This window comes from Leucoraja erinacea, chromosome 25, assembly GCF_028641065.1.
Source record: "Leucoraja erinacea ecotype New England chromosome 25, Leri_hhj_1, whole genome shotgun sequence".
In the NCBI taxonomy this organism is placed as follows: Eukaryota; Metazoa; Chordata; class Chondrichthyes; order Rajiformes; family Rajidae; genus Leucoraja; species Leucoraja erinaceus.
The window spans coordinates 13,494,277-13,513,741 of record NC_073401.1 but is presented as its reverse complement, the minus strand read 5'-3'; the positions used below and the strand labels follow the sequence as shown (position 1 = coordinate 13,513,741).

The 19,465-nt window shown below is 41.5% G+C and overlaps 1 protein-coding gene across 2 annotated transcripts in view; it reads right to left on the bottom strand.

Annotated features, from left to right (window-relative positions):
* Positions 1-17,509, bottom strand: part of LOC129709409 (sarcoplasmic/endoplasmic reticulum calcium ATPase 2) — a 102,037-nt gene extending 84,528 nt beyond the window's left edge. For both annotated transcript variants that reach the window (XR_008725506.1, XM_055655765.1), the window contains exons 1-4: positions 16,909-17,509; positions 16,299-16,316; positions 16,116-16,198; positions 1,903-2,007 (exon numbers count right to left, since the gene is read on the bottom strand). Coding sequence is in view for 1 of the 2 variants with exons in the window: in XM_055655765.1 (XP_055511740.1) it covers positions 1,903-2,007; positions 16,116-16,198; positions 16,299-16,316; positions 16,909-17,026 (324 nt within the window). In the remaining variant the exon portion in view is untranslated. The remainder of the gene's footprint in view (positions 1-1,902; positions 2,008-16,115; positions 16,199-16,298; positions 16,317-16,908) is intronic.
* Positions 17,510-19,465: the final 1,956 nt, after the last annotated feature.

The following is a 19,465-nucleotide window of genomic DNA, read 5'->3' as shown; positions in this document are numbered from 1 at the left end:
CCTCTGTAAATTTGCTCCTAATGTACAGAGAGTGGATGAGAAAGTGGGATAGCATACAACTAGTGTGAAGGGGTGGTCGATGGTTGGCATGGACTATCTCTAAACTAATTACCATGCAAATAACCTCTGCTCAAAGAGTGTGATAGAGAGAAATCGGTGGTAAAAGGGATGAATACACAGAAAAGGAGTGAGGGAGAAGATGAATTTGTTTATACTTGAACACTCTCAAAAAGGTTGAACAAGTTAGGGCTTTATTCTTTGGAGCGCAGAAGGTTAAGGGGGGGACTTGATAGAGGTCTTTAAAATGATGAGAGGGATAGACAGAGTTGACGTGGATAAGCTTTTCCCCACTGAGAGTAGGGAAGATTCAAACAAGGGGACATGACTTGAGAATTAAGGGACAGAATTTTAGGGGTAACATAAGGGGGAACTTCTTTACTCAGAGAGTGGTGGCTGTGTGGAATGAGCTTCCAGTGAAGGTGGTGGAGGCAGGTTCGTTTTTATCATTTAAAAATAAATTGGATAGTTATATGGACGGGAAAGGAATGGAGGGTTATGGTCTGAACGCAGGTGTATGGGACTAGGGGAGAATACGTGTTCGGCACGGACTAGAAGGGTCGAGATGGCCTGTTTCCGTGCTGTAATTGTTATATGGTTATATGTGGCACTGGAAGTAAACCGAAACCTTGGTTGCAGATCAGCAATTTTGCTTTGGAAAATAGGAGGATCAATATAAAACGAGCTGCCTAACATTCCACAGATGAAAACAGACAAGCTGAAAATACTTTAGCTGAATGGTGCCCTGCTGCTAAACTAACCGGAAGCGCGTCCCTAATGTTATTTGTGTTTCAGTGCTTTTAAGTATCTACCACCTCATTTGTTCAATTGAAACTTGCCCATTCACCCCAAAGTCCGGTCCTGACTGCATTGTACACAAGCTTCTTTGATCCTTCTTTCTCCCAAGATACCACCACTAACAATATTCTATTAATTTCAATTTATACCTTTGGCAATATCAGCATTCAACACCCATCCCTAACTTCCATCAAACGGGGGAGATAGTTAGGAGCGAAAATGTTGCTGAGTTTGAAGTCGATCATGGACTAGGCAGGACAAGGATAGTAAACTTCTCCCCCTGAATTAATTACTGAACTAGATGAGATTTTATAGTAACGATCCCTAATTCAATGATCTATGCCATTGTGGTAACTTGCCCAGCATGCTGATGTGCTTTTTTTGAGTCTCAGTCCTACAGCAGTAACAGGCTCTTTGGCCCAACTGATCCATGCCAACCTAGTCCCATTTGAACACATTTGGCCCATATCCCTCTAAACCTTTCCTAACCATGTACCTGAGTGGCTTTTATAGACAATAGACAATAGGTGTAGGCTATTCGGCCCTTCGAGCCAGCACCGCCATTCAATGTGATCATGGTTGATCAACCTCAATCAGTACCCCGTTCCTGCCTTCTCGCCATATCCTCCGACTCCGCTATTTTTAAGAGCTGTTACAGTACCTGCATCTACTACTTCCTCTGGCAGCTCATTCCATATACCCACCACCATCTGATTGGGTATAATTACCAAAATAAATATGCACAATAAAAGATCTTAAGATTTACATTGCTAAATTATAAACTCAGCATTATTAAAATGCCTTGGGCAAAGAAACAATTGATTGATTTCAATACAAGGCAGGTAAATGTATTTCTACTCCTAGGTTTCTGAATAAGGAGGTCATGTAATTTTTTTAAGAGACAGGTTGAATGTAACGATGATATGCCAATATTTTATGAACAGAATCACAATAAAACTTTACTTGAGCACTAAAATAAAATGAAAATGCAATGCTAAATGTTTCTAAATACGCACTTAGTGAAACAATTTCTAAAAGATAACCTACCTGCCAAACACCAACAATAGCGTTTGCTATTAGAATTAATAATATTACAAAGGGCTCCACAAAGGCAGTTACAGTTTCTTCACCTTCTTCAAACCAGGCCAGAACCTGCAAATGAACAGATATAGGTTTGTGAAGCATACCATTTCCAATGCACAATAACATCATTTTATTTTTACTTAAGAAATATCAACATACATTTATCGGAAAAGAGTACATTATGTTTAAGAGCTTTCCTTTGAACAAAGACAGTGCCCACTGCAAAATCTCATTAAGGGTACGTCTACTTTGAAGAAGCCCCTTATCTATGTATCTCCCTCCCCTGACATCAGTCTGAAGTGGGCTCTCAACCCGAAACGTCACCCATTCCTTCTCTCCAGAGAAACTGAGTTACTCCAGCTTTTTGTGTCTATCTTCACAAGAATTAAACTGTTGCACTCCTAGGTTAAAGGTTTTTAAATAAATGTTTAGAACTTTTCAGATTTCAGTGCATTCTTTGCATTTATTTCCAGGTTAAAATAGGTTTTAATTAAAATATCTGAAAGTGAATCAAGAATTATTCTTTGTATTTATGTGCACAGCTTGGTCATTCCCATCTCTCTCTCTACCTTCTGGGAGAAAGTACAGGAGCCTAAAAGCTCAGATGCCAGGACTTAACAACAGCTTCTTCCCAGTTGCTATCAGACTCTTGAACCAAACACCTTGCTCACACCCTATTCCTGGAGATAATGCCTCGAACTACTGTTAACTCCTCCTTCAGCTATTCCAATACAATGCTTTACCATTCCTTTCTGGTACAGATTTCACGCTACAAACTTGAGCCATTCCACTATTTGCACACATATTTACCATTGCTATTTATACCGTTTACAAGGAATTTCATAGCTCCCTGCTGTCTATGACAATAAACTAATTCAAATCCCAAAAGGTCAATTCTTACAGAAGATTCACTTTCAGGACCATTGCCTACATTCAAGTTAAACAAATTATACAAGATAAAAAAGTGCTCATAAATTGAAAATAATAAAGTTAATGTCATCTCAGGATGACAGCATCCGGAGAAAACTGACACATCAGTTCATGGTGGTTATTTTCTAATTGATTACTTTTTTTAAATGGAAATTAGAGATCATAAAAGCAGCATCAATTCAATATTCTCTAATATAGGTGTCTGTCTTGAGAGATGACAAATTGATTTTTAGTTATAAAACTTCCAATTAGAGGTTTAATGGAAAATGTATTCCAAATGGAAAATTTCAACATTTAAATAGAGAACTTGCCTGGGATAATGTACATCAGTTGACAGTAAGCAGAGGACAGAATGACTTATCCTACTGGTGCAAAACTACACATAATTTAATGAAGAATGGAATATGTGCTGTTTCTCCATCAAACTCTCCTAAATGGTAAAAGTTTTCAGTTGCAAGAAGAAACTGAAATTGTTTAGTTTAGAGATGTAGCATGAAACATGAAACATGCACTTAGGCCTACCAATTCCAAGCCGGCCAGTGACCACCCAATACACCTGTACTATCCAACACACTAGTCAAGTCAAGTCACATTTATTTATATAGCACATTTAAAAAACAACTAGGAACAATTTACAATTTTTTCTTTACAAAAGCCAATTAACCTACAAACCTGCCAGTCTTTGGAGTGTGGGAGGAAACCTTGAGCACCTGGAGAAATCCAAAGCGGCCACAGGAAGAACATGCAAATCTCGTACAGTCAGCACCCGCGGTGGGTCTCTGGCGCTGTGAGGCTGCAAAGTCTACCCCTGTGCCACCCCTTCACAATAGTGCTATGTTCCCTGCACACAACGGGCAATTTTACAGAAGCCAATTAACCTACAAATCCGCACGTCTTTGGGATGTGCTAGGAAGCCCGGGCAGTCCCAGAAAAGACCTCCACACGGACAGAACCCGACTTCAGGATTTAACCCAGGTTTCTGGTGCTGCGGGACAGCAGCTCTACCAGCTGCGTTTCTGTGCTGCGTAATAGTGCAGCACGAGACTGAAACATTTTGACCAATGTGGTTTTAACAATATTGCCGATTTCATGCCGTCAAATTTATCATGACCCCATGTTCACGAGGAACCTCGAAACCCAAACTACAGAACTGACAGATTTGCGTACAATCCAAATTAAACTACCAGCTCTACCTATTTAAAATGCAAATGGTGTAATAAAAAACTCAAAAGCAGGGAGGATGCCTATGAATTATTAAACCCACACAAGAGCATATTGCAAGTTCCATTTAGAAGTCCTAATTGCTTTGTTTCTGATTGCGGCCTCACAACAAACATTAACCATAGATTCTCCAGAACAGGAAGCCTATATGCAAAGTTACTGCCTCGCTAGTAATGACAGCAGCTATCTATCCACTTTGTATGTTAAGGATCTGTCATTCACAGAGATATAAGTGTGAACCAACCACAAAATAGAAATCTTGCAAATGAAGACAGAGTACTGGAGTACGGAGTACTCAGTGGGTCAGGGAGCACCTCTGGAGAGATGTAATGGACAGGAGACATTTCGGGTCAGGATCCTTCTTCAGGCTGATTGCAGTAGCGGGAAGAAAGCTGGAAGAGAAGTGGGTGCAGGACAAAGTGTGGCAAGTTGTAGGCCAGGGTGGTTTTGGATTGCAGATGGTCAGACAAAGGCCAGAGATGAAAAGACAAAAAGTGTGAGATTAAGGGACTGTCCCACTTGGGTGTCAATTGCGCGCAAAGATTTTGTACATTCCAAAATCCTGGGGCGCCGCGCCACTGCCTACGTCACCACGCACCACGCGCGCATCACGTGCACGTCACACGTAGATGATGTTGTGTAAATGATGTCCAAGTGGGACAGGCCCTTTACAACTTTGTTGAAAAGCAATCACCAGGCTGGAATACTGCTGGAGAAGACGAATTTGCCGACCAATCGTAATCTTACTGCATCAGACAAATCTCTCCAGGGAGGAAAAAAAAATTTGATGAATCACCCCATGAATAATTTAACCAATGAGATAGGAAGGAAAAGGAGGAGACCTGCACAGGTATACGTGGCTCAATATACCTAGAGAGCAAATAACATGCAACTGAACAAAGACTGCACCAGCTCTAAGCCCACACGTTGGGAGTATCCAGCAGTTCAGTGTGGAATCAAAAGAAAAAAAGCGAGTTAAAGCAAACTACTAATACTGTATAATCACAAGGAAATGCAGATGTTGGTTTACAAATTAAAACAGAGTGCTGGAGTAGCCTCCATGGGCAGCATGTGTGAGGGACATGGATAGGTGACGTTTCGGGTCGGGACCCTTCTTCCGACTGATTGTGTTGTGTGGTGTATGTGTGGTGTATGCGTGGGTGTGTGGTGGTGTGGTGTGTGAGTGTCAAAGAGAAGACAGACACAAAATGCTGGAGTTACTCAGCAGGACAGGCAGTATCTCTTGAGAGACCTGAAACGTCACCCATTCCTTCTCTCCAGAAATGCTACCTGTCCCGCTGAGTTACTCCAGCATTTTGTGTCTATCTTTGGTTTAAACCAGCATCTGCAGTTCCTTCCTACACAAGTAATAGGTGGATGCAAGGAAGGAGAGTTTATACTGCACGATTTATTCTCCAGGAATGCAGCCTATTTAAACATTTTCTACCACTTTTTATCTAACTTTGAAATCAGGACTCCATCTCAGATGAAGCTGCAGAACAGAAATTTGGCATTGTTTCCTAAAAAAAAGTACTAAAATGACCAGCGATGGATACCTCCATATTTCAACTTTCATTTGATGACACTTCATTTTGACTGCTCTGTCACATTTCTGATGTGATTTATATGACATTTGTCATTAAGCGCAAACAGAATTTTTTTATTACCATATTTCCCGGCAAAGACGACGCTATTTTTTTACCCTAAAATAAGGCCCGAAAATGTACCTGCGTCTTGTAGGCCGAAGGTTAGATTGTTAGCCAAGAAAGATAGACTTTGCTATCCCTCAGTACAGCGGCTGTAATATGACAGCACCGCTTGGGGGGGTGGGGGGAGAGAAGAGTTCCTTCCGCAGCGCGTGGGGAGTCTGGCCCGGGTCGGCATGGCTGGGCCGCCGGGGGTAAAGTTGCGGGGAAGGCAGGAGCATTGAGAAGGAGGGGGCGCGGATCATGCCAGCAACTCACTCAGTAGCTCGGGTGGCTGTGAGCGGCCACCGGGACCAGATAGCGGAACTGCAGCCAGTCCCGGGGCATGCAGGCTACCTGGGAACTGCAGCCAGTCCCAGGGCACGCAGGCTACCTGGGAACTGCAGCCAGTCCCAGGCCTCGCAGGAGATCTGGAAACTGCAGAAAACCAATTTAAAAACATGTGAAAACTATGTATTATTAGTATGTATTATTACTAAGTACTAATTTAGTTAGTATGTATTATTACCTCAATTTATTAACAATGGCGATAGATGTGGCCCGCTCACAAACATGGGTCCTGGCCCCTATGCAAAAAAGGTTGCGACCCCTGGACTGAACCAAACCCTTCAGCCTTTGTTCAAAATTTAACAACTCAAAATGGGGGTGCGTCTTCCGGGGAATATGGTAAATCACAATTTCTTTCAGGATTCACCATATCTAAATTGAGATAAAGTCTAAACCAATTTGTTTTCCAATGAATAGATATACATGTCATCTCAATGGTTCGATGGTACTTTATTATCACCTGTACTGATGTTCAGTGAAACTCATTTTTGTGTACAGTTCAGCCACCCACCCAAAACTAAACTTCAGTGTTCAATAAACCATTAACACATTCCAGGGTAACACCCGATTAACATGTACATATTAATCAATAAAAACATATTTTCACATTTACATCGTTAGATTTGTGTGTGGCAATACGTGGGATTGTCCTCTCCAAAGAGTTAACCAACAACCATTTTTGAAATACACAGTGGAAACGGGACCTTCGGCCCACTGAGTCCGCTCCGACCAGCAATCACCTTGCACACTTGTTATACCCTACAGACCAGGGGCCATTTTTTTAACAGGAGCCAATTAACCCACAAACCTGTACATCTTTAGAATGTAGGAGGAAACCTGGAGAAAACCCACAGTCACAGGGAGAACGTGCAGACTCTGCACAGACAGCACCCGTAGTCGGGATCAAACCGAGGTCTCTGGTGCTGTAAGGCAGCAACTATACAGCTGCGCCACTGTGCCGCACATTTACTACCAGTAACCTTCATTGTACCTTCAAAATACCAATAACAACTTCTCACTAGCATCCAACAAAAACAAAATTATACAGAGCCATAAAGAGAGTAGGAGACATAATTACAAGCAGAAATCTCAAGAATTGCAGCACTGGAAAAGATTAAAGTGTTGGGGAAGGGCAAGATTAAAAAGGAATTTAAAAATAAGCATGAGAAACTTAAAACTAACAAAGTGCTTAACGGAGAGTCAAAAATGATAAGAGTACAAATTAAAACTGTCTGAAGAAGGTCTCCAATGCAAAATGTTGCCCATCTATTCCCTCCACAGATGCTGCCCGACTTGCTCAGTAATGCCCCTCCCACTTAGGAAACCTGAACGGAAACCTCTGGAGACTTTGCACCTCACCCAAGGCTTCCGTGCGGTTCCCGGAGGTTGCAGGTGGTTGCCGGAGATTGCAGGTAGTGGAAGCAGGTAGGGAGACTGACAAAAACCTCTGGAAACCTTGGGTGGGGTGCAAAGTCTCCAGAGGTTTCCGTTCAGGTTTCCTAAGCGGGACAGGGGCATTACTCCAGTATCGTGTTTTGGTTCAAATTATATTATGGGCTGCTGAGTTTGAAATTACCTAAAGTCAATGAAATAGATAGGGGGAGATTACAAAAGCACAGGAAAACCTATGAAGCACCTTAAAACACTGCAATGTCAACACTGCAGAACCTATGGCTGCTTTATTGCATGTTGACACTTCTGATTAAAGTTACACATCCAGAGTAAGGATCTCTCTCAAATACAAACTGAAGTGTTTTAAATTATGTTGGATGATTTAATACCATAAAAGGCAACAACCCAAAGCACCAGGAAAAAACAACAACGTATAGGACATTTAAAGAACCACCAATGTATATGAAACAGGGTTAAATGTGTCACCTTGCACGTCAATTTATCCAGATAAAATTCTTATATTGCCTTTCCGTTGACTGGTTAGCAAGCAACAAAGACTTTTCACTGTACCTTGGTACATGTGACGATAAACTAAACTCAACTCTAGGTACAGATTTGCCACTTCTACTTGAAAGTAAACTCCTGGGCAAAGACAGTGGAGATACAAGACACTGCAGATGCTGGAAACTTGGGCAAAAAAAAAAAAAAATAGACTGCTGGAGAAACTCAGTACCTCAGATACCAGCAGCATCTGTGGAGAAAAGTGGATGGGGGTGACATTTGTCCACAACGTTGCCTTTCCATTTCATACTAAAGACACTGCCTGACCCACTGGATTCCTCCAACAGTTCATTTTTGCTCCAAGGATATTAGTGCATACTTTTATCTTCACATGTAGATGTAGAGAGGAATTAAGAATTACAGCCTGGCAGTTCTAGCAAAGTGTCGTTTGGATGGGATCCAGGCCTGAGACCAACAACTGCTACATAAGTGCTTTGAGTGTATTGTAATTTGACAACTAGTTATATTACATTAACCAGGTACAGCTAGAAAAAGATAGCTTAAAAATATTAAACCCTGAACAGAAATAACCACACACAAAGTGCACAAACAAGAAGGTTAAGAATGTTAAAAGATTACAGATAATCCTTGAGGAATAAAAGATGAATAATCTTCATAAGCATCGAGCCATACTTCAGGTTGCAGCTTTTCTTCACCCATCTCTAGCCAACAGGTGCAACAAATTGAAGAGTAGACACAAAGAACTGGGCAGCACGGTGGGACAGCGGTGGAGTTGTTGCCTTACAGCGCCAGAGACCCGCGTTCGATCCCGACTATGGGTGCTGTCTGTACAGAGTTTGTACGTTCTCCGTGTGACAGTGTGGGATTTCCCAGGGTGCTCCGGTTTCCTCCAAACACAGGTTTGTAGGTTAATTGGCTTTGGTAAAGATTGTGAATTGTCCCTAGTGAGAAGGATAGTGCTAGTGTATGGGAATCGATGGCCGTTGCGGACTCGGTGAGCCAAAGGGTCTGTTTCCGCACAGTATCTCTAAACTAAACTGCAAATGCAGGTTTACTGAAAAAAAGACAAAGTGCCAGAGTAACTCAACAGCTCAGGTAATATCTCTGGAGAACGTGGTTAGGTGCCCTATCCACCTATCCATGTTCTCCAGAAATGCTGCCTGACCCGTTGAGTTACTCCAGCACTTTTTTTTTTTTTGCAGCAACTTCAATATGGATTTATGACATCCATATAAATGCAGTGAACAAACCAGGGATGTAGTTATTTCTCCATATATCAATATAAAAAGTCAATTTTGAGAATTCTTTAAACAGTGTTTTCACCTTTCTTCCCATTAATGCTACCAGATCTCTACCAATATCCCTTAATCATTAACTGATAGAAACTGAAAGGTCTCGATGAGGGCCTGCCTAAACCACAACATCAAACCTTGGCTGCATTGGACCAAACTGCTGTTGAGGTCTCTGTCCTCTCTCTTGGTTTGCCACACAAGCTCACTCAAAGGTCCAGGACTTGTCCGTTTCTGCAGCAGACCTCCATTTACCATGTATAAAAAAGTGACCTCGCTTCCATCAACCCCACCCCAAGAAGCAAGCATGTTCTACGCACGTTTGCAAGTTCCTGCTGTTAACACAAAGGTAAATATTGCTTTTCGAAAGCAATATCTCTATCTATCGTCTACAATTTTTGAAAGATAGACACAAGTGGCTGGAGCAACTCAGGTCAGGCAGCATCTCTGTAGTAAATGGATAGGTGACGTTTTGGGTTGGAACATTCTTTAGACTATGTTCAGTATAAACCAGCATCTGCAGTTCATTTTTATCATATTTTGTCTGCAATTTAGGTCGGATCTTATAAAAGTCACTAAATTAGCATGCTTCCCCATGCGCCTTGAGGCACTGGAACCCATCATCAGATTGACCACAATAGATACTATACTGCAAAACAAGTCTGTGCAACTTCAAAAACAAATTAGAAATTTGCAAACATTGTAATGTTCCTTTTGGGCTGAAACAGTTGAAAAACAAATATTGTAACGATGCAGCAAAAATTATTTTGTCATACTCCAACCGATCACGTTCTTCCTGGATCTCAACATAAGAGATTATCTGACAACTATTCAAATTTGAACGAATGTGTTTTAGTTATGGAAATAATAGATTAGTTTAACCCCAGGTCAAACATCTCTACGCGAGTCAACGTCAGATGGGGCAGTTTTCTTTAGACTGAAAGACAGAATTACATCACATTTGAAAAGACTTGAACTTTTCATTCCATTGCAATTCCTATCATTTCCAACAAACCTCCCACTATTAATATCTAGTGTTCTTCAGTTGTTGGGGTGCTTTAATGATAATCTGTTGTTGGGGAGCTTTAACATAATTTGAAATGAAAAGTGTTAGAACATCTAATTTGGTTTATTTTCAACTTTCCCATTACTCCCATCAGGGCTCCAGTTATTCTCCAAAATCCCAGTTGCATTTGCTGTAGTCGCAATATTAGTTTGAAAAACACTGCAGTTTCTCTGGGTTTATTTGGCCAAATTTTGATTGCAGGTCCAAAGATAAATTCCTCAGGTGGGAAGTATTCTGATCAAAAACCACCAGGAAGGAAGAAGCTAATTGCTATTTAGGATCATTATTGATTATAATCATTGAATAGCAGTTAAATCTCTCACGTTGAGATATAATTGTTATATAAATGTTTATTAAGAAATTTTTGAAGCATCACCGACGGATGATCTCAAAGCCTTTTACTCCTATTCGATATAGGAAAGCAAAGTTCAACCAATGTGCATCGATATTCACAGGTAAGAATACAAAACTGCAATAATGACATCAAAAAGATACCAATGGACTCATTTTTGCCCAGAGCTCCAACATCAGACAGTAGTAGCCGCGCACAAGACACAATTAATACCAGAACTGCAATGCACAACCTAATAATGGTAGTCACTGCCAACAATTGAAGTCAGAATCGTCAAAGAAAACTGCAAATCCTAAAAAAGATACTAGCATTCTGTAATCTATAAGCAACAATAAGAGTCAGGTAAACAATTTCAGCACAAATAACAGAGCATAAACAGAGTGAAGAGGTACATAACATTGGTCTACTGGGAGCAAGCAGCACAGAGGAAGAGTGGGCGGGAGAAAGAGAGAGAGGAACACTAGTGACAGGTCGGAGAATTAAAATACACGTTAAAACATGCTTTCAAAGAGTGATACAATTGGTTTAGGTTAATTATTGTCCCGTATACCAGGGTATAGTGAAAGCTTTGTTTTGCATGCTATTCATTCAAATAATACTATACATCAACATAATCTATCCAGAATAGAGCAAAGGAGAAGATACAGTGTGTAGAATATGGTTCTCAGCATTGTAGCACAATAAGTTCCAATGTCCTCAATTGAATCGAGGTGAATTAGACTGTACCCTAGCTTCTGGAAGGACCATTAAGAATTAAATAAATGTTAGTAGATGTTTTCTGAAGAGCCATAGAATTGCAAAGAAACACAATTATTTCATAAATGTTGGATGGAAGTTTATTTTCAGGAAATAGGCATTGTCGACACCGTAAACATAATACCCATCACTAACAGTCCTTCAGAAAGTAGTGGTAAGCCAATATCTTATACTTCTGTGATCCACCTGCAGAAGATAATACTTAAAAGGCTCGCTAGTAGGAAGTCCCTGCATTTAGCACCAGCTGCAATGTGAGACTAGTATAAACTTCCAAGTGAGGATGGTATTCAACTTGGTGGGGAATGTGCAGGTGTGGTGTTCCCATAGTCCTTGTGCTTGTTGGTTGTGGGCCTGGGAGGTCCTGTTACGGCGACCCAGGCAAATACTAGCGGATTTGGTAGGCAGTGCTCACTGCAGCCTCATCACCAGAGATGGTTCTATAGATGGTTGATGGGGATTGAACTAGATGGCATTGATCCTCTTGAGGTGTTGATGCTGAACTAATACAAGCAAATGCAAATGATGCACTAATCCATCAATTTTCTTATAGATTTTCTGCCTCGCAGCACTAAAGACCCAGGTTTCATCCTGACAACAGGTGCTGTCGCTGCGGAGTTTGTTTGTTCTCCCTGTGACTGCATAGGTTTTATCTGGGTGCACCGGTTTCCTCCCACATTCTAAAGCTGCAAAGGTTTTTTAATTTAATTGGCTTCTGTAAATTGCCCCTGGTGTGTAGGATGCGAGCGTGGGATAACATTGAACTAGTGTGCCGGAGATTCATGGACTCTGAGCTGAAGGACTCATTTCCGCACTGTATCTCTCAACTAAAAATGGAAATATTCAGGCTGTCAAGATACAAGTCCCTTGCTGAGGAACACCAAGCCGTTGTCGATACAAGGAGCTGCCAGATGTAGCCACGTGTAGACACAAGGAACTGCAGATGTCAGTTCGCCAATAGACAAAGTTCTGAATTAACTCAGTGGATCAGACAGTCTCTCCGGAGGACATGGATAGGTGATGTTTTGGGTTTCTCCTGCTCCATCTCTTTTCCAGCTACAATCAGTCTAAAGAAGTCTCTTGAGCTGAGACGTCACCTATAAATGTCCTCCAGAGATGCTGCCTGACCTGCTGAGTTACGCCAGCACTTTGTGTGTGCTTTAGTGGCCACATCATTTCTGTAGTTGATCCAAAGAGTTTGCAATCAATGATGATGCCGATGGCTGGTGGGTGAATATCTGATTGTTAAGCTGTGGAACATCAAGGATAATGCAAAAGTGATCTTGTGTGCTACCCTTATTTGAAAATAGTTCTTACAAATAGTCCACGTCTCAACGACTATGTTACAACTAAATCATATACTTTGTTCTTCAATAATTTTCCATTGAGTTGAATATCTTTTGTTCCTGTTAACCTTCCAACATGATCGGCATGGGTTTTCATAAGAAAGCTTTAAAAAAAATTGTTCTACGACTTTAAAATCTTCCTTTGTCTCGCTCTTTTATTCAGGTGATTAAAGTCTTGACTTTGTTCAGCTTCATGCAACCATTTAAGACCAAAACCACAACTGCATTACCTCTTTTATAAATTCAGATAGTTAATCTTTCTCTATTTGGATTTGAAGGCAACAGGATATTCCATTAATAGATGTTTTCTGAGAAATCTTTCCCCCCCCCTCCCCTCACCAACAGCCTTCACCATGACTATTTTCAGAAGGCTGCAATCGTTGTTCTCATTGGATGAATACCACAGACAACAATCATACCACAAGCATATTCCAACATTAGTTGGTCTTAACTGGATTGAGAGTGAAAGTCTACAATTAGCCGAAGTTTGAAATCAAAGCCAAGGTACCCTCTGTGCAAATTCTAGATTTAGACAAAATGCACAAACAGCTCAGTTCTGGTGAGTACTGTAGTTAAATGTTCTATCGGGCTAATTGGGTGGCAGTGGTAAAACATTGTGGTGGTAAATCTGTGGAATTCAAGTGAGGCCAAGTCAATGGATATTTTTTAAGGTGGAGAAGACAGATTCTTGATTGGTCAGGGTATCAGGGTTTATGGGGTGAAGGCAGGAGAATGGGGTTGAGAGGGAAATATAGATCAGCCATGATTGAATGGCAGAGTAGGCCTGATGGGCCGAACGGCCTAATTCAGCTCCGAGAACTTATGAACATTAGTGCCACTACTGCACAGTCCCAGTGACCTGGCATAATCTCAACTTTGGGCTTCATCCACATTGTTACACATTCGCCCAGTGACAACCTGGGTTTCCTCTGGGTAATCAGATTTCTTCCCATACTACAGAGTCTTGATTTTAAGATTAAATTAATTACTGAAAATACGTTGTTACGAAGCTGGGGGGAGAATTGGATGAGTTGATGGACATGAGACAGAAAAGGGAGTTGGTGGGGCGGGGGAGGACGATGGAAGATTGAATCAATGGGAATGCTTAGAGTGCTGGTATAGACTAAAGTCAACATCTTGACAAAGCCCAGCCCATTCTCTTCCACAACGGTAAACCCTCTACTCCAACCCTCTGCCAACTTCCCACCCCGAGTTCTTCCAGCATTTGTCCCACAAGGGCTGTTCCGGATTTTGTACTGCAATTATGAAATGTTTATGAGACAATTCCAAGAAGCAAAGATTGGATAGATAGACATAGCTACCCAGAGTGGAAATGTCAAATACTAGGGAGCAGAGGTTTAGATTAAGAGGGGAGATTATTAAGTTTAAAGGAGATTATGCCATGCAAGTTTGGGGTTTTTTTTAAGCATAGAGTGTGGTAGATAGCTAGAATGTGCAGGAGCGATGCCTAAGTGGTGATTAAAGCAACTGCAAAGTTTAAAGGCATTTAGACAGATGTATGAACAGGCAGGGAACCGGGAGATAGACCACGTGCAAACACCCAGGATGTTAGACTGACATTGTGGGCCGAATGGCCAGTTCCTGTACTATGTTCTATGTAAAAAAGGAGATGTAAAAATAGTGATCAATGGATGGGCACTTTGTAAATGCTCATGCAGGATACCTAGAAGGAAAGAAAACGGAAATAAATGGGGAGGCGTGAGAGCAATAGTGAGGTCTTCCTCTCCAACTTTTCTTTTTTCCCTAGAAAATCCAGGAATGTGAAGATCCAGGAATGGCAAGATCCGCCCAGTATTAGAAAGTGCAACCTAAAACCATTCCCAGTTGAAAGTCCAATCTGCAACATAACTGCCCCACCCCAGCATGAACTTCGATTTACACAATGTCTGGTTCTCAATACGTTTCTTGTGCTTATTAGCACTTCAACATGACACCCTCACTCTAACTTTTATAGCTTCTGTGGCATTTAGAAAATCTTCCACATTGCATTAGCCTCCATAAACCTATCTACGATACAGCAAGCTGTATAGCATGCAGCGTCCATCTCTGTTTATGTAAAAGTAAACAATTGTTCGTTAATTTGTGTTTAGAGCCCATTGTGCTCTGACCGTTTCCTGCACCATTACTGTCCAAAGGACCTTATCCCTCAGTTACATGTTATCTCATTCAATGGTCATTTGACTGACAGTCCTTATGTACAAGCCAAATTCCTTAGTTTAAATTAATGAATATTATGCCATTGGTCAGAATTATTCTCAGTAAACACATCTCAAAATTTAGAAACTCCATTTATCAGTCATAATTTAAATCAACCCAACAAGAGCTTAATGTGTTGAACTTTTCTATCTGGTTTTTGAGCATTAACTAAAATAGACAATTAATCAGTATCCACATCATTGGACTAAAGCAAGGCAACCAATTCAACTTGGGGACTTGGAAATTATACACACCAACCCTGCTTTAACCATATCCTTTAAAGGTTGTTTATAGATGGAAGTATTACTACAGTGTGAAGTATACTTAAATCAATGTACTCTACACTCAAGATAAAAGTATTCAAGCTAATTTTTCTACAAACGTTTGATGACGTGCAGAAATAAGAGATCTTAAGCGAAACAAAGTGTGCAGCAAGATGTTGTATTTCATTCTCTTTTTATAAAATGAAACAATGCTATTAGTACATGTACGTAAACACCTCAGGAAGATTGTGCTTTGCATCTTAAAGTAGCAACTGATAACTACTTCAATTAAAACTCAATTTAGCAGAACATTTGGTACTCACACGTGTCTAGAACATTTATTTCTGTCTGCCATTCGGTAACCATTACAACAAGAACAGCCACTGCATTAAGTACTGTAACCCAATCCAGGACTGAACATTGTTTTCTATTATTGTCATGCCGACCCAAAACCATTTTAACTTGCGTGCTATAAACCGTAAAAGTCAAGGAGAGAACAGATACCACACATGTCCCTATGAAGGTCATTGGCCAAATTTGGTCAGAAGAAATGTACCATCCTTGCAGACATCAGTCTTGTCCCCGTCAGAAAGCTGCAATTGTCACCTTTCTTTTATCAAGACAGACTGGCTGAAAATTCCACACACCATTCCATGCATCGTTACTGTGCAATAGGCTGTAGATTAATTTGCATTCAGCTCACAGGGCCGAATTTCCTAAATATAGGAACCGTACAAATAACACCAGGTGGGAGTACGTGGGACAGTGAGATGCAATTTGTTTAAGTACTCACAAATGATATACAAGCTGCCAGGAGTAGAATTCTGACCAACAAATCTTCAAATTGTTCCATCACCAGCTCCCATAACGATTTGCCTGCAGAGAGAGGAAAAAAATGCCAGTTCAACATTAAAGAAAACTCGATTGCACAATGAAAAATTAATGGTCTTTTAAAAATTACTGCCATCTACTGTACCTTCTTCCGCCGGTAGTTCTGTAAACGAGTGGCGCCGCCATGGAATATGCGAGAAAGAAGAAATATCTATTAAAACGTGCAACATCATTGGACTTATGCACAAGGGCACAAAGTCACGCTTGTGACAAAAAGAGTGGTCATTGTTGGGCGCAGTGATGCAGATCGCCTTTAAGGAGGAGGGCATTAATATAATTAAACTGGAATCATTACATTCTTTATTATCACATATTACCCGAATATAATTACAATGCTTATGTGAGCAAAATTGGCGGTCGAGTGTGGTTTTGGTTTCTAATGCCCGGGGAAAGCTGTGTCATCCCCCATTTTGTTTTAATTAAAAGACATTTTAGATGTTTGCTCCATCCCGCTGCCAAAGACACAAAATGTGACTTCCATTCAATTTACAAAACCCAGTCACGGCGGCGAGTCAGAGTCAGCCATGTTCTGCCGGCCGGCCGGCCTCACGTACAGAGAGAGATGCCGGCTTCACACATTGCAACAAGGCCGCGATGCAACACGCACACACAAAAAAAAAGAAAAATGCAAACGGGAGAAAGACGAACTACATCCGACGCATGGAGGGAAGCGCTGCGGCGGGATGCACACATACCATTAGGTCCCCATCTCTCCTTGTGTTTCTTCACTTGCTCCAGGCTCAGACCCGTCGTCTCGTTGGCGTTAAAATGGGCTAAAACTTCATCCACGGTCTTTGTGTGTGCATTCTCCATGGTGTCACTCCAGGTTTCCTTCCTTCAACTGCTCCGGAGAGGGGAAGGAGGAGGAGGAGGTGGTGCTGGTGGAGTGGAGGGGGGTGGAGGGGGGAGAGGAAGGAGGAAGGTAGAGGAAGGACAAATGAGGTGGAAATAAAAGATCTTCTTCCCTCACACGAGAAACAAACCGGCACACACTGTGAAGCGGGAGAAGCGAGGAGGAGGGGGGGTGGAATTCAATCTCGTGTAGCAAAACAAAAACGTTTCTTTTTTTTGTTACACTGAGAATGTATCTCTTTTTTGATGCGTTGCCTCTGAGCGATACAATGTATCGGGTGATCAGCGTTCTGGTCTTCTTTCTGTGATGTGATGCGGGGTGGGATGGATGGATAGATAGATAGAGGAGGGGGAGGGGGGTTCCTGGTGTGGCAGGTTATGCCGAGAGAGAAAGAGAGAGAGATAGAGGAGCCGCAGTGGCTGGGCTGCGGCGGCGGCGGCGGCAGAGAGAGTGAGTGAGTGTGAGAGAGCGGGCGGGCTCCGGCAGCAGCGCGTTTATCAGGGGCCTGACGAGCGGTGCTACCTCCAGCCGCCGCATGTGGAGACAGCTCATTGGGCCGGCAACACCGCCGTCAGCACACACGTCCCTCTCTGCCGGCTCCTCCTCATGTTCCTCACTTCCCGGGAAAAAGCCAGGGAGAAGGAGTCCGAGCTGGAAAAGGATTATGTTCGCCAAGCACATTGGCAACTGTGGCATGCAATGTGGTATCAATTGTCTCGGGGTTTGCTCGTCGTTACAATGAAAGGGATACTATATATAAAACTCTTATATAAATTAACGGGGGGGGATGGGGTAAAAAAAAAGAGAGGGAGAGTAACTTTAACCGATCTAGAGTTACGTAATTTCTACTTATTTCTTTGTCACAGAGCAGGTATTTGCTTAAATCCCATTACACTCCCTACCACCCCCACCTCCATTGTAACCGGAAATATATTTCATTAGAGACAACAGGATTTCTCATTTCCTGGATCTCATTTACTTGACTTTCTTGTTTTATTTATTCTGAGTGTCTCTAGAAACAGGTTTGAAACGTCACTCGGTTTTTTCTCTCTCCAGTGATGCTGCCTGACCTGCTGAGTTACTCCAGCAGTTTGTGTCTAATATCTGGTATAAACCAGTATCTGCAGTTCTTTGTTTCCTCATTTCTGCCTTAAAGTGCATTGAACTGATTGAAAGATACAGTGGGAATTTTGATCAGGCAGCCGGATTAATCCTTTCATGACAGAAAAAGAAAACAGCAGTGGGGAAACAGGTGCCACCAAGTTCACACCAACCATCGATAACTTGTTCTATTTTATTCCACCTTCTCGTCCACCCCTTCACAAGGGGCAATTTACAGTGGCCAATTAACTTGAGGTTCCCTTGCCGAAAGTCATCTATCAATGTAGAAGTAAGGAACTGCAGATGTTGGTTTACAAAAAAAAAGACACAAAGTGCTGGAGTAAGCACTCGGGCAGCATCTTTGGAGAACATGGATGGGTGATGTTTCAGGTCGGGACCCTTCTTCACCTATCCATGTTCTCCAGAGATGCTAGGTTATTTAGTTTTTTTGTAATCCAACACCTGCTGTGTCTTGTGTCTTCAACCTCCAAACCCCACACGTCTTTGGGATGTGGGAAGAAACTGGTGCACCCGGAGGAAACCCACACAGTCACAGGGAGAACATAAAATATATATATTTTAAATATCTAAAAAAACAACGTATTTTTGCAATCAATTTAAGGTACGCAAGAACTTAACTTTAGTAATTGTTTCATCTAATATTGCCAACCTATTTACACAGACCATTTTCTTACCAGTACCCCACGCCAGCATGTACAAGCATCTTGTCACATCTCATGCATCCCATTCATCTCTTGAATGGAGCATAGTGGGCACATTGCTAGATTAGTGTTTAGACACCTAAACCTTTAATCTACAAGTGGAATCAAGGGATATGGGAAGAAAGCAGGAACAAGGTACTGATTTAGGATGATCAACATGAACATATTGAATGGCGGTGCTGGCTCGAAGGGCCGAATGGCCTACTCCTGCACCTATTTTCTGTGTTTCTGAGCTCAAACCCCCCCCCTTGGTTACCCTGTATTACTGATATTTAAGTTATTGCATATGTATTTGTTGTGTTATGAAAATTACCTGTTAAGCTTTACTTTGTTTTATTTTACATTAATAATAATAATAATAATGTTTATTTATATAGCACTTTTCAACAAAACCAGTATTTGAACCAAAGTGCTTTACAGAGATTGATTAAATTAATTGAACAGATCAATGCAATAAATCCATACAAATCAAAAAAAGAGAAAAAGAAAAAAGACACAGAAACAGTACACTATAGAAATCAACATGAAACGTCCCCCCACAGCAGAATTCACTGTGAGGGAAGGCACTAAAAATAT